This window comes from Scyliorhinus torazame, chromosome 14 (assembly GCF_047496885.1).
Source record: "Scyliorhinus torazame isolate Kashiwa2021f chromosome 14, sScyTor2.1, whole genome shotgun sequence".
In the NCBI taxonomy this organism is placed as follows: domain Eukaryota; kingdom Metazoa; phylum Chordata; class Chondrichthyes; order Carcharhiniformes; family Scyliorhinidae; genus Scyliorhinus; species Scyliorhinus torazame.
The window spans coordinates 47,024,796-47,039,461 of record NC_092720.1 but is presented as its reverse complement, the minus strand read 5'-3'; the positions used below and the strand labels follow the sequence as shown (position 1 = coordinate 47,039,461).

The 14,666-nt window shown below is 49.4% G+C and overlaps 1 protein-coding gene across 4 annotated transcripts in view; it reads right to left on the bottom strand.

Annotated features, from left to right (window-relative positions):
- LOC140389291 (palmitoyltransferase ZDHHC5-B-like) overlaps positions 1 to 14,666 on the bottom strand; it is a 95,326-nt gene that overhangs the window by 65,007 nt on the left and 15,653 nt on the right. For all 4 annotated transcript variants that reach the window (XM_072473470.1, XM_072473472.1, XM_072473471.1 and 1 more), the window contains exon 2: positions 7,002 to 7,123. In XM_072473470.1, coding sequence (XP_072329571.1) covers positions 7,002 to 7,123 — 122 coding nt within the window. The remainder of the gene's footprint in view (positions 1 to 7,001; positions 7,124 to 14,666) is intronic.

The following is a 14,666-nucleotide window of genomic DNA, read 5'->3' as shown; positions in this document are numbered from 1 at the left end:
CGGCGCGGGAGTGTACTCTCGTGAACCTGGCATGGTGGCTGCGGACTGTGTCCGGGGCTGCCACAGTCGGGAGGGAGCTGTACCGCTGGCCAGAGGGGCGTTGGCGAGGGCTGGGGGAACTAGTGGGGGATGGTCCGGGGTGGCGAGGTGGTGTCCAGGGGGCACTCTCTGGCAGGTCGGGTCCGCACACGGCTGTGGCCATGTTGTACGGCACGACCGATGCAGGTCATCGCTGTGCACATGCACGGCCATGGACCTGGCAATTCTCCAGCTGTTTATTTTGTAAAGGAGGTGCGTTTTACGTGGCGTGGATGTTAGCCCCTCGCTGGTCAGAGGGTCGGTGCTGGAGCTGCGCCGATTTTTCATCGCAGAACTAGACACATTCTCCGGACATAGCCTCAAAATCGGAGAATCCAACCCCAGGTTTCTCAGATTTAGATGGCAATTTCTGACCACTCAGAAAACCGAGAGCACACTCCCGTGCCGTTGGGCACAAAGCCCATCGGGGGCGGAGCATTTCAGGAGGGCCTTCACCTAACGTCCTGAGGCCGTCCCAATGACGTGCGGTGTACTCCTTGATGACGTAGTTAACATTTTTAAGGAGTTGTGTTCTCCAGGAATATTTAATTTTTAGCTCACCCCTACTTGGTCTGCTGACTCTGAATACTCCGGCTATCAAAGCTGGACTTCTGCTGCAGTGAGGAATTGAATTTCTGCCTTCAGCTTCCATGCCTTTCTTTGGCGATTTTCCCTGACAACTTTCTGCTGCATTTTCACTTCCTGAGCATTTCTTTGGGCCAGAATATTTTTTTGATTTTTTTTTTTCTTGTTTTTCAGGGCTTGAATTTTCTTCTGCAGTCTCTGCAAGGTTTTCAGTTGATCCATTCACTGCCACCATGTTGGAAAGTGGTGGGCGTAATTCAGAAAGTCTTATTAAGGTATTTGTAGTTTTAGGTAGTTCAACAATAAATATTCATTAACTACTGGAAAGTATATTCATCGGTACAGCCAAGGTCCAAGCCAGGAACTGTTTCCATGCTTGCTTCTGCACACATCTCTGTCCAACACTACACTCACCTCTACACATGGGCCATGTGTTCCCCTTTGTACTACAGAGAGCAAGGTTGCACACCAGTCCTATTGCAGTGTCTCAGATGCAGACATTAATGGGCCAGGCTACTGAAGGAGGCTAATGTGCAAATACCAGAAAATGCTTGGTGCAATGGCAGCATGCTGGAAAGTTTGCACACAATGTTGCAGAGTGTGGAGGATTTCATCCCCACTTGGAACAAGAATTTGTGCAGAGCATGGAGTCCACTCTTTTCATTGTAAAGCGACTGATCATCCCCATCATCAGCAGCATAACTGTTGCCATGGAAGCTGAATGACTGCCTTCTTGGTTCTGGGTATCACTCTTGAAAAGGGTGTTATGAGTGATCAAAGTGATTATTTATTGCCCTAAGAGCCTTGGCTCCATTTGAGAGAAAGCTGCTGTCCTCTCTCTAGATGACAATATTCCAGCTCTCCGAAAGGCCACTAGTGCCAGCTTTATGTCAGCTGGGCCAGAGAAATGAAACCCAGGTCAAGATGATCCTGTCTGTAACTGGGTCCCCTGAGTCACGAGCTGCTCGAAGTTGCCCTCTAAGGCCACACGGTGTGTCTTTACTGAAATCTCAGCTATCTTCTAACTACCAAGCCACAGCAAAGCACTTTGTAGAAGCATGAGGCTATGCAAAGTAACATGAAAGACAGACAGTGAAGATATGCAGAAGGTTGAATAGTCATATTTACTGTAAATGATGACATCCTTTATTTAATAAATAGGCTTTAGTTTCACGTCAGAGGCTGGTATTTGTATTTATGTTGAAGTGGGGGTGAGCCCAATAAGTGTGAAGTGATGGAAGAGAGAATAATCAGTCTGAAGGTGAGTGGGAGATCTGACTTAGTTGCCTTGGTGAGCTGAGCTCTAGCTCGGGCAGATGGGGACTCTCTTGGTCCTTGCCTATCTTTCTGCTCTTCCTCCTCTTCTTGCTCCTCGTCCGTCTAATGATCTCAGTTAATGTTATAACTGGATAGGAAGATCCCAGAATGGAACCCTGGCTCAAAAGACCATAACTTTTACTTTTTTAAATGACACATGGAGGAACAGAATCACAAGACCACTACTTAGTTGTAACAACAAGAAAATAAAACATTTATTAAATATTGAAAGTTTGATTATGATAGAATATTCTTTTACTCCTCCCTTAGCTTAACAAATACCACATATACATTACGACTAACACGGACTACAAAGTACATTTTAAGCTACAGTTAGAAACTGAGAGAATCATTGACTTTTGTAGGGGCAATGTAACCTTTGTAACAAGAATGTGGTATGCTTTTGGATTGCATGTGACATAGTTAATGGGAGAGGCCAGGTTTGTCAATTGCTTCTGGAACACCAAGTTGGACAGACAGGGTTTAGTTTTCTCTGAAAAGACTCTCTCTCTGAAAGGCTTTGTACCATATAAGCAAGTGAAAGCCTTTGTTGTTGGCTTTATCCATGAAAGATATTCAAGCGATGTGGTTTGCTTAATTGGAATGTACAAGCAGGTTTCAGGAAGCACATCAAAATGTTGCAATTATTAACTGTAAAGCTATTTCTTTTTTGCTAATGTGCTTAATTGATTAGTAAGTTTGCAGACGACACACTGATTAATAAGGTCGCAGACGACACAAAAATTGGTGGAGTTGTGGATAGTGAAGAGGATTGTCAGAGGATACTGCAGGATATAAACTGGTTGGAGTCTTGTGCGGAGAAATGACAGGTAGAGTTTACAAGTGTGAGGTAATGCACTTTGGAAGGTCCAATACATGTAGGAATTACATGGTAGAACTCTTGCGAGTACTGACAGGCAGAGAACTCTGGGCGTGAATGTCCACCGATCACTGAAAGTGGCAATGCATGTGGATAAGGTGGTCAAGGAGGCATACGGCATGCTGGCCTGCATCGGTCGGGGCATTGAATATAAAAAGGGCAAGTCATGTTGCAGCTGTACAGGTCCTTAGTTAGGCCTCATTTGGAATATTGTGTACAATTCTGGCCTCCACACTACCAGAAGGATGTGGATGCTTTGGAGAGGGTACAGAAGCAATTTACTAGGATGCTGCCTGGTATGGAGGGCATTAGCTATAAGAGGTTAGATAAACTTGGTCTGTTCTCACTGGAATGATGGAGTTGAGAGGTGACCTGATAGAGGTCTACAAGATTATGAGTGAGATGGACAGAGTGGATAGTCAGATGCTCTTTCCTAGGGTAGGAGAGTCAAGTAATAGGGGACAGAGATTTAAAGTATGTGGGGAAAAGTTTAGAACAGATGTGTGAGACAAGTTTTTTACAAAGAGGGTGGTAAATATATGGAACGTGCTGCCTGGGAGGTGGTGGGAACAGGTACTGTCATAATATACACCAGTATATTATGGTGCAGATACACACTGATGGACACACAGTGGGACCAATCAACACACACAACACCGCAGCCAATCACCAGTTAGAGCACACGCACTATAAAGACAGGGGGCATCAGAGTTCCCGCTCATTAGAGCTGCAGCTAGCTAGGAGGACAGAGCTCACAGCCTGCAACACAGACATTCACCATGTGCTGAGTGCATCGACTGGTTAGGACAAGGCAAAGGTCTTTACTTAAAGCTAGTATCATGTTAACCCACAGTCAGAGTATGTTAAACAGTTAATGATTCAATAAAATAGTGTTGCACTATTTCAAGTGTTGGTGACCTGTATGTGTTCCAGGATCCAGAACACCCAACACAACATGATACCAGGAGTTGAGGGATATTAGTACTTCTTCGACCTACATGTTAGTGATCTGCCTTCCGCCAGCATTCCGTCATCCTGCAACATGGACAACATCAGCCCGCCGCCGCCGCTCCGCATCGCCAGCAACCTAGGGGCCAACTGGAAGATATTCAAACAGCACTTCCAGCTCTTCCTTGAGGCCACAGACAGGGAGGACGCCTTGGATACCAGGAAGATTTCTCTCCTCCTCTCCACGGCCGGAGACCATGCCATCCACATTTTCAATTCTCTCACCTTTGCGGATGATGAAGATAAAACAAAGTTCAAGATGGTCCTCCTCAAGTTTGACTGCAGCGTAGAGGTGAATGAAAGTTTCGAGCGCTACATGTTCCAACAGCGTTTGCAGGGTAAGGATGAACCTTTCCAATCCTTTCTCACGCACCTCCGCATCCTTGCGCAGTCTTGCAGCTATGGGCCCACCTCTGACTCCATGATACGCGACCAGATCATTTTCCGTGTTCAGTCGGACCCCCTACGACAGCAGCTCCTCAAAGTAAAGCAGCTCACCCTAGCGACCGCCATTGAGACCTGAGTCTTACACAAAAACGCTACGAGTCGGTATTCCCACATCCAAGTGGCTGAAACGGAACGGCAAGGTCCCCACGAAGCGGAACGGGTCCAAGTGATTGAGCAACTCCAGGGCCTCAGCCTGGATGAGGGCGGCCATTTCACGCGCTTTTCGCGGACTCCCGCGCTTGTGCGCACCAAAAGAGGGAAGGCGACGTCGAAGAACGTAATGCACAGACGCGCATCATGCACGACCGCACCGCGCATGCGCGGTGGCGCAGCGAACGTGCTGACGCTACGACGTGCGGCAACTGTGGCTCCGCCCATTTAAAACGGCAATGCCCTGCCAAATCTCGACAATGCCTACGATGTGGCAGACTTGGCCACTATGTTGCCTGCTGCCGAGCAGCTCAGCCTGCCAATTCATATCGCTTCCGTCAGCCTCGCAGGAATGTCCGGGCAATTCAACCCATGGTCACCGAGTCTGATGCGGACCTCCCACACAGCGGTGACACCAAGGACCCAAAAGCGCCTTTCCGAGTCGGTGTCGTGGCAAAAAACAGGGTGTCCCCGAAGCAACGACACCAGCCGCTGTCGGTATACAGCATCGATCCAGACGATGAGTGGTGTGCCACCCAGACGATCAACCGGTCCCAAATACGTTTCCGCCTGGACACTGGTGCCTCCGCCAATCCCATTTTCTAATCGGCGCATTTAATCATGTACATAGTCCTGTAAATGTTTCGCACACACGTAGTCAGGGACATTCTCACCATACACTATTTATTGCCACACAGGTACATTATTTTATAAAAAGGGGGATATCATAATATACACCAGTATATCATGGTGCAGACACACACTAATGGACACACAGTGGGACCAATCAACACACACAACACCGCAGCCAATCACCAGTTAGAGCACACGCACTATGAAGACAGGGGGCATCAGAGTTCCCGCTCGTTAGAGCTGCAGCTAGCTAAGAGGACAGAGCTCACAGCCTGCAACACAGTCATTCACCATGTGCTGAGTGCATCGACTGGTTAGGACAAGGCAAATGTCTTTAGTTAAAGCTAGTATCATGTTAACCCACAGTCAGAGTATGTTAAACAGTTAATGATTCAATAAAATAGTGTTGCACTATTTCAAGTGTTGGTGACCTGTATGTGTTCCACGGATCCAGAACACCGAACACAACAGGTACGAAAATGGCATTTAAGTGACGTCTATACAAATATATGAATGGAGTAGGAATGGAAGGATACAGACTCTGTAAGTGCAGACGGTTTTAGTTTAGACAGATACCATGGTCGGCGCAGGCTTGGAGGGCCGAATGGCCTGTTCCTGTGCTGTATTGTTCTTTGTTCTAATTCAATGTTTAAATTAAAGTTTGTTTGACTATAAAATCTGTCTGCTGGTCAGTGTTATCACTCCTGTGGTGCAGTGGCATTTTCTCACAGTTTTACCAATTTCAAATTATGGATTCTAGTGTGGGATCCGAACAAAAGATTGGGGTTCTGGTCCGGACCCATAAAATGGGGTATTCATAGGGGAGGAACACAAGCAAGCAAACATATGCGTAGTCAGTATCACATTGCACTGTGAGGGGATCTGACATCTGGACAAAATTACACGCCGTCTCATCTTCAATCTTTCTACCAATAGTGGTGTAGATGCAATTTTTTTCTTTGTGTAGAGATCCACGATGACATTAATATACAGTGAACTATGAGATATTGCTCATATCATCTATTAGAATCTGAAAGGCACCTGTGACCTAAAAACTGAGTGTGACGGTAACCTTGACAGTCACACAAGCAGTGCTGTCCTTGGCTGCACAGCTGACATGGATCCGTAACAGATTCCTTGGTAAAGTGAAAACACCTCATACGTTGCTTGTCAGTGGAGATGAGGTGGGAGAAATGCAGCCTGGAGTCCCTCTGTGGATGTTGTCTCGTATTGTGCATTTCTCCTGCTCCTTCTTCTGGCATCTTGTCCTGCTTAGTGGTAACTTATTTGGTGCTCCAAATTGTGTTTTCCATCCAAAGGCAGCTCTACCAGGCCATCTAATTTTGCAGGCTGACTGGCGGTGAGCCTACACTGTGAGCAGTGCAAAGCCAAGCCTCTCAACTGTGAAATCTGAGCACTGGTGGAGTCCAGCCAAAATTGCTTCAAAGTGATGTAGTAGCTAGAAGTAGCGAACTGTCAGCTAACCTGTAAATATTGCATGATCCCTTTAAATTTAGCTTCCAACTGGGCCTTCATGTCAGTTTGTGAGCCATTGTGCTGAGTGAGGTGAGTGAGGTGGTTCAAAAGGTTATTACATTCCACATGTAGCAGATAGCCCTCATCATGATAAATTAATTACCTTTGACATTAAATGCTGCCAGGACATTATTATAACACAACACTACTGCCTATATCAAAGTAATGAGCAATGCATTTCTGGCTGGAAGTGCGTGCCTGCAACAATCCTGCCATTTTGGCTGCTAAGGTACTGCCATAGTGCTTGAAAAACTCTATGCAACCTGATTTATCAAAATTGGTTTCAGTGGATGGTCAGTGCATCTCACTCCAAGTGAGCAAGTTTTGATGGGTTCGTCCATTTCTTTGAGAAATTAAATTGCTTTACCTTGTTGCAGAATTCCAGGGTCCATGAAGCTGGTGACAATGAAACTTGTAAAACACAGGAAGAACAAGATTCCAGCCGCGATTGGGATTGCCAGGGAAACTTTAACAGCCAAGAAAGCACAACTGAAAAACAGAGGCAACCTTTAGGAAATAAAAACATTATAATGTGGAGTTAACAAGACAGTAAGTGCATGGTATCTATGGATACAACCCAGATTTGCAGTTTCTAGAACTCTGTTGCCATTTTTTGAAAGAAAGCTGACTTTTAAAGGTACTGTTCACAGGCAGAACAATTCTCTCTCTCATTCTCTCTGCCCACAATAGGAAAAGGCCACTTAGTCCCCTGCACCTGTTTTGCCATTCAGTGAAATGATAGCTGATCAGTGATCCAAATATCCACCCCATATCTCTAATATCTCAGACTTCTAACACTGGTAGAAGTGTTCCCTAATTTCATTCCTGGAAGGGCTGGCTCAAATCTTTGACTTTGCTGCCTTGTCTCAGACATTCTAACCGGTAATAATGGGCCGAATAATATGGTCTAAGGAGATAGGTGAGAGTCTAACCTGGACATGTGCGGATTGCTGACTGCTTTCCCCACCTTCCCAGGATGGTGGATAACACACTAATCATCTAATTAGATGTCGCATTGGGTGTTCCGATATACAAACGAACCAACACGATTGTAGATGGTACAACTCTGTTTTATTATTCTGTATAATAACAACTGTTAACTTCTGGCTGTGGTTCGTACTTCACCAGTTAACCTGTGGACCCAGCCCTAGCACTATCTTAAAGAGGCACTCAGCACATGGTGTATGTCTGAGTGGCACGCTGTGAGCTCTGTGCTCTGAGCTATCCCCTGCTGGAATGAGCGGGAACTGTGGTGTTCCCTGTTTTATAGTGCATGTGCTCTCACTGGTGATTGGCTGTGAGTTGCATGTGTGTTGATTGGTCCGTCGACCTGTCCATCAGTGTGTGTGTGTGATTGCACCATGATATGTTAATGTGGATATCATGACATCCCCCATTTTCACAAGAATATGTGCCTACATGGTAATAAATATTGGTGTGTACTGAGTGTGGCTGAGTATGTGTGTGCAATATTTACAACATGTACATGAGGCTAAACTATAGACATAGGAAGGTGTCAGGTGCAACATAGCAACGAGGTTGTACCACAAACAAAACAAGTGCAATCATCAAATATCGAAAGAGAACTCATGGAACGACTAAAAGAGAAACACGTTAACATTGTTGCACAACAATTCAGTGAGTCCAATGTGCAAACAGGCTCATAGGTCCAGCCTAGTAGGTGGGCGACGAATTCGGGTTGACCGCCTCAAGGGTGGGTCAGGATCCACCGGCTGAGGAATGGGCCTGGCCACGGGTGATAGAGGAATAGGCAGAGTGGCAGGAAGCTCCACGAAGTCAACATCAGGGGCAACAGGAGGGCGTGGCACCGGTGCATGATCACGTAGCGAGCGCGGAAGCAGCCGAAGGGACTACCGATTACGCCGGTGAATGGATCCATCGGGCATGCAAACCAGGAACAAGTGGGGAGCCACGTGGCGGAGAACTTCGGCAGTTGCCGACCAGCCACCCTCTGGTAGGTGTATGCGGACGTTGTCTCCAGGCGCCAAGGCAGGAAGATCAGTTGCCCGAGTGTCATGTGCCACCTTCTGCTGAGCACACTGCTGTCGCATCCTTTGCAGTACTGGAGCATGGTCGGGTTTAGGAACATGAATGGACGGCACAGTGGTCCTGAGGGCGCGACCCATCAACAGCTGGGCTGGTGAGAGGCCTGTGGACAGTGGGGCCGAGTGATAGGCCAGCAGGGCTAAACAGAAGTCAGATCTGGCAACAACAGCCTTGCAGAGGAGCCACTTCACGATATGGACTCCCTTTTCCACCTTGCCATTTGACTGGGGATGCAGAGGGCTGGACGTCACGTGTGTGAAGCCATATGAAGAGGCAAAAGAAGAGCATTCTTGGCTCGCAAAACTGGGCCCATTGTCCGACATGACGGTAAGCGGAATGCCATGGCGAGCAAAGGTTTCTTTACATGCTCTGATTACAGCTGATGATGTCAAGTCGTGCAGGCGTATGATCTCCGGATAATTGGAAAAATAGTCAATTATGATGACGTAGTCCCTGCCGAGCGCATGAAAGAGGTCCACACCCACCTTTGCCCAGGGGGATGTTACCAACTCATGGGGCTGAAGCGTCTCAGGGGGTTGCGCCGGCTGAAACCTTTGGCAGGTGGGGCAGTTGAGCACCATGTTGGCGATGTCGTCGCTGATGCCCGGCCAGTACACAGCTTCTCGGGCCCTCCGCCTGCACTTTTCAACCTCGAGATGGCCTTCGTGCAATTGTTCGAGGACAAGCCAGTGCATGCTATGTGGGATCACAATCCGGTCCAACTTTAGGAGGACACCATCAATGATGGCCAAGTCGTCCCGGACATTGTAGAATTGTGGGCACTGCCCCTTGAGCCACCCTTCCGTCATGTGGCGCATCACACGTTGTAGAAGGGGGTCAGCCGCAGTCTCACGGCAAATGTGGGCCAGACTTGCATCAGTAGGTGGCAGATTGGCCGATGTGAAGGCTACATGTGCGTCGACCTGACAGACGAACCCCCCCGATTCGGGCGGTGTGCTCACTGCTCTGGACAGGGCATCCCCGATGATGAGGTCCTTTCCCGGGGTGCAGACCAGTTGGAAGTCGTACCTCCGGAGCTTGAGCAGAATGCGCTGGAGGCGAGGGGTCATCTCATTGAGGTCCTTTTGTATGATGCCGACCAGGGGGCGATGGTCTGTCTCCACGGTGAACTGAGGAAGACCATACACATAGTCGTGGAATTTATCTATGCCGGTTAACAAACCCAGGCACTCCTTCTCAATCTGCGTGTAGCGCTGTTCTGTGGGGGTCATGGCCCGCAAGGCATAGGCGACTGGGGCCCATGATGCAGTGTCATCCCGTTGCAGGAGTACCGCCCCAATGCCGGACTGGCTGGCATCAGTCGAGATCTTTGTATCTCGAGTAGTGTCGAAGAACGCCAATACCGGGGCGGTGGTGAGCTTGATCTTGAACTCCTCCCATTCCTTCTGGTGTGCGGGAAGCCACTGGAACTCCGCAGTCTTCTTCACTAGGTGGCGAAGAGCCGTTGTGTGGGAGGCAAGGTTGGGAATAAACTTCCCCAGGAAGTTGACCATGCCGAGAAAGCGTAGCACTGCCTTCTTGTCTGCCGGCTGCGGCATAGCTGCAATTGCTGTCACTTTTTCTGCATCCGGACGCACCCCTGACCGGGATATGTGGTCCCCCAGAAACCTTAGCTCAGTTTGGCCAAAAGAACACTTGGCTCGGTTGAGGCGCAGGCCGTGTTCTCGTATCCGAGCAAAGACGCGCTGGAGACGACTGATGTGCTCCCATGGTGTGGTGGACCAGATGATGACGTCGTCAATATAGACGCGCATCCCTCCGATGCCCTCCATCATCTGTTCCATGATTCGATGAAACACCTGGGATGCCGAAATGATGCCAAACGGCATCCTATTGTAGCAGTATCTGTCAAAAGGAGTGTTGAAAGTACACAGCTTCCTGCTGGACTGATCCAGCTGAATCTGCCAAAAGCCCTTTGAGGCATCAAGCTTGGTAAAACTTTTAGCCCAGGCCATTTCGCTCGTGATTTCTTCCCATTTGGGTATGGGGCAGTGTTCCCTTATGATGTTATTGTTCAGGTCTTTCGGGTCGATGCAGATCCGGAGTTCGCCAGAGGGCTTTTTTACGCACACCATGGAGCTGACCCATGGCATAGGCTCCGTGACCCGGGAAAGCACTCCTTGGTCCTGCAGATCCTGCAGCTGCTGCTTGAGGCGGTCCTTGAGTGGTGCTGGGACTCTACGAGGTGCGTGAATGACCGGGGTGGCGTCCGGTTTGAATCGTATTCTGTAAGTGTAGGGCAGTGTGCCCATGCCCTCGAAAACCTGCTGGTTGTGGGCGAGGAGCGAGTGGAGCAGTGCCCTAAAGTCTGCATCCGGGAAATCGGACGTGCCTTCTGGAGACAGAGTGTGTACCCGCTGAACGAGGTGGAGGATCTTGCACGCCTGTGCGCCTAGCAGAGAGTCCTTCGAGGATCCAACTATCTCAAAAGACAGTGTGGCTGTGTATGAATTGTGTGCAACCTCGAGCTGGCAAGACCCCATGGCCGGGATAACATTACCGTTGTAATCGACTAACTGACAGCGTGATGGCCGAATCGGTGGTTTGACCTTCAAGGTGTAGAAGGCTGACCATGCAATGAGATTGATGGTGGCACCAGTGTCTAAACGGAATGTGATTGGTGATCAGTTGACCGTTAGGGTGGCACACCATTCATCGCCCAGATTAACGCTGTGCACTGGCATCGGCTGGTGGGTCCTACATGGGGACATCCGATTTCTGTCTATTACCGCAACGCGGAAGGCTTCCCGTTTGTCGGTATCACCGGTCTGTACATCGTCAGGGTAGGACTCGGTGTATGCGAGGCTGGTGGAATTGCGGAGCGTTGGCAGGTTGAGCTGCTCGACAGCAGGCAGCGTAGTGGCCCATCTTGCCACAGCGGAGGCATTGTCGAGTTTTGGCTAGACAGTGCCGCTTTAAGTGTGCGGATCCACAGTTGCCGCACGTCGTGACATCATGGCGTTCGTTGCGCCACCACGCATGCGCAGTTCTGTCCTGCGGAGAGCACGCCTGCGCGTCACGTCCCTCTGTGTCGACGTCCCCTCTTTTGACACGTACAAGCGCGGGAGGCCTCGGAAAGCGCGTGAAATGGCCGCCCTCGTCCGGGCCGCGGGCCGGGTGGAACTCGATCGACTGGACCCTCTCGGCCTCGTAGGACCCCTGCCGTGCCAATTCGGCCGCCTGGAATTGGGAGTACCGGCTGGTCGCGTTTCCGTGGAGGATGCAGGTTTCGATGGTGGTGGCTAGGGTGAGGCTCTTTATTTTGAGGAACTGCTGGCGTAGGGTGTCCGAGGTGACCCCAAAAACGATCTGGTCCCGAATCATGGAATCGGAGGTGGCCTCATAGCCGCAGGACTGCGCGAGGATACGGAGGTGTGTCAAAAAGGATTGAAACGGCTCACCCTTACCCTGCAGGCGCTGCTGGAAGAGGTACCTCTCGAAGCTCTCATTCACTTCGACGCTGAAGTTTTGCTCAAGTTTTAGAAGGACCGTCTTGTACTTCGCCTTGTCCTCGCCTTCCGCGAATACCAGGGAGTTGTAGATGTGAATGGCATGTTGCCCTGACGTGGAGAGGAGGAGGGCGATCTACCTGGTGTCCGATGCATTCTCCCTGTCTGTGGCTTCTAGGAAGAGCTGGAAGCGCTGTTTAAACAGCTTCCAGTTGACGCCGAGATTTCCAGCTATTTGGAGCGGCTACGGCGGGCTGATGGTGTCCATGTCGCAGGATGGCGGAGCTCTGAAGATGTGCAGGTAGGTCTCACAGTTGCTGGCGAGTTTTCCATCCTGGTATCATGTCGTGTTGGGTGTTCCGCTATACAAACGAACCAACACGGTTGTAGATGGTACAACTCTGTTTTATTTTTCTGATTAATAACAACTGTTAACTTCTGGCTGTGGTTTGTACTTCACCAGTTAACCTGTGGACCCAGCCCTAGCACTAACTTAGAGAGGCACTCAGCACATGGTGTATGTCTGAGTGGCACGCTGTGAGCTCTGTGCTCTGAGCTATCTCCTGGTGGAATGAGCGGGAACTGTGGTGTTCCCTGTTTTATAGTGTGTGTGCTCTCACTGGTGATTGGCTGTGATGTTGCGTGTGTGTTGATTGGTCCGTCGACCTGTCCATCAGTGTGTGTGTGTGATTGCACCATGATATGTTAATATGGATATCATGACACCCAGGATGGTGGATAACACACTAATCATCTCATTAGCAACGGTCAGGCGGGTTGGCGGCCAACAGTGTCAGTGAAGGACGGGCTACTCGCCCAATGGGCCATTGAGGGGAGGATGTCTGGGCACTGGGCTGAAGGATGCGACCCAAAAGGAGGTCATGGTCACTTATTCAAAGGGACCCCTGATGTATGGAGACTTTGTTCCTGAATAAAATAATTTGTAAACATTGCCAGAGGTAATGAGATTCGTTATTTATTTTTGACTATTCTCACTAAAGGACCATAAAGCTAATAAATATAGGGAGAAATGGGGCATCAGACTGATCACTCTCTTTGTCTCTCTATATATCCCTGACAGAAGGGAGCCAGGTGATCGAGAGGGAAGAAGGATTAGGATGGCCCCAGAGTTTGGTGGCGACTCCCTGTGCCTGAACTTGATATGATACCCACCCAGTCTGGCGGATGATTGTTCCTGAGATCCACTGGGCGTCGTCTGCCAAGTTGCGACTATAGACTGCGTCACCTTAACAAACAGTCTGGGTGGTTTTGTCCAACTGAGCAATGCCCTTGCTGATCCTGGCTGTGGCATATTTTCCCACCAATATCAGGGAAGTCAAGGCGAAGACGAGTTTGAAGCCTTCGGCCCATTAGCAATCCAGCTGGTGCTACCCTGGTCGCGACGTAGAACGTAGAACATAGAGTGCAGAAGGAGGCCATTCAGCGCATCAAGTCTGCACCGACCCACCCAAGCCCTCACTTCCACCCTATCCCCATAACTCAATAACCCCTCCTAACCTTTGTGGTCATTAAGGGCAATTTATCATGGCCAATCCACCTAACCTGCACGTCTTTGGACTGTGGGTGGAAACCGGAGCACCCAGAGGAAACCCACGCAGACACGGGGAGAATGTGCAGACTCCACACAGATAGTGACCCAGCGGGGAATCGAACCTGCGACCCTGGCACTGTGAAGCCACAGTGCTAGCCACTTGTGCTACCATGCTGCATACTGAGTGGTCCTATAGCAGAAAAAGAATCTGGCCAGGTTTGTATTCATGGACCCTGAAGTCTGCTTTTTCAGCCCTTATTTGCATGTCTGTACTGCCCTTTCTGTGCTTATTGGAAACCGGGTGATACGAAGCTGTACGGATGTGTCGCACCCCATTCGCCTTCATGAACTCCTCACTGGTGAAGGGCGTACCATTGTTGGTAACTAAACCTCTGAGGTACCGTGCTTACTGAAATAAAAGCACAATTTCTCCACTTTGAGGTGGTGGAAGACATTTTATGGATTTCCCAATCACTTAGAGTGGGCACCAATCAGGAGTAAGAACATTGAGCCTTCAGGGGGGCCAGCAAAGTGAGTGTGTAACTGCACCCATGGTCGCCCTGGCCGTTTCCATGCGTGAAGGGACGCGGAGCTGGTGAAAGTTTCTGTTGTTCCTGACAAACGCAGCACTGCTGGGCCACCCATTCTATATCTGCATTCAGACCTGGCCATCAAACAAAGCTGTGGGCGGGCATTTTCAATTCGGACACCCCTGGGAGTTCATTATGCAGGTCCCTCAAGATTGGGTCTTGGCCCTTACCCGGAACAACAATGTTTGTCCCCCACAAGAGGATGCCGTCTTCTACACAACACTGACATTTCCGTCGAGAATGCCCGTAACTGCTTTGGCAGTCTTCTATGCTGACTTCCATTTAGGACTATGTGACTAACTTTCGATAGGGTCAGTTTGTGTCCACTCACAGATTTGGGATGCCGTAACAGG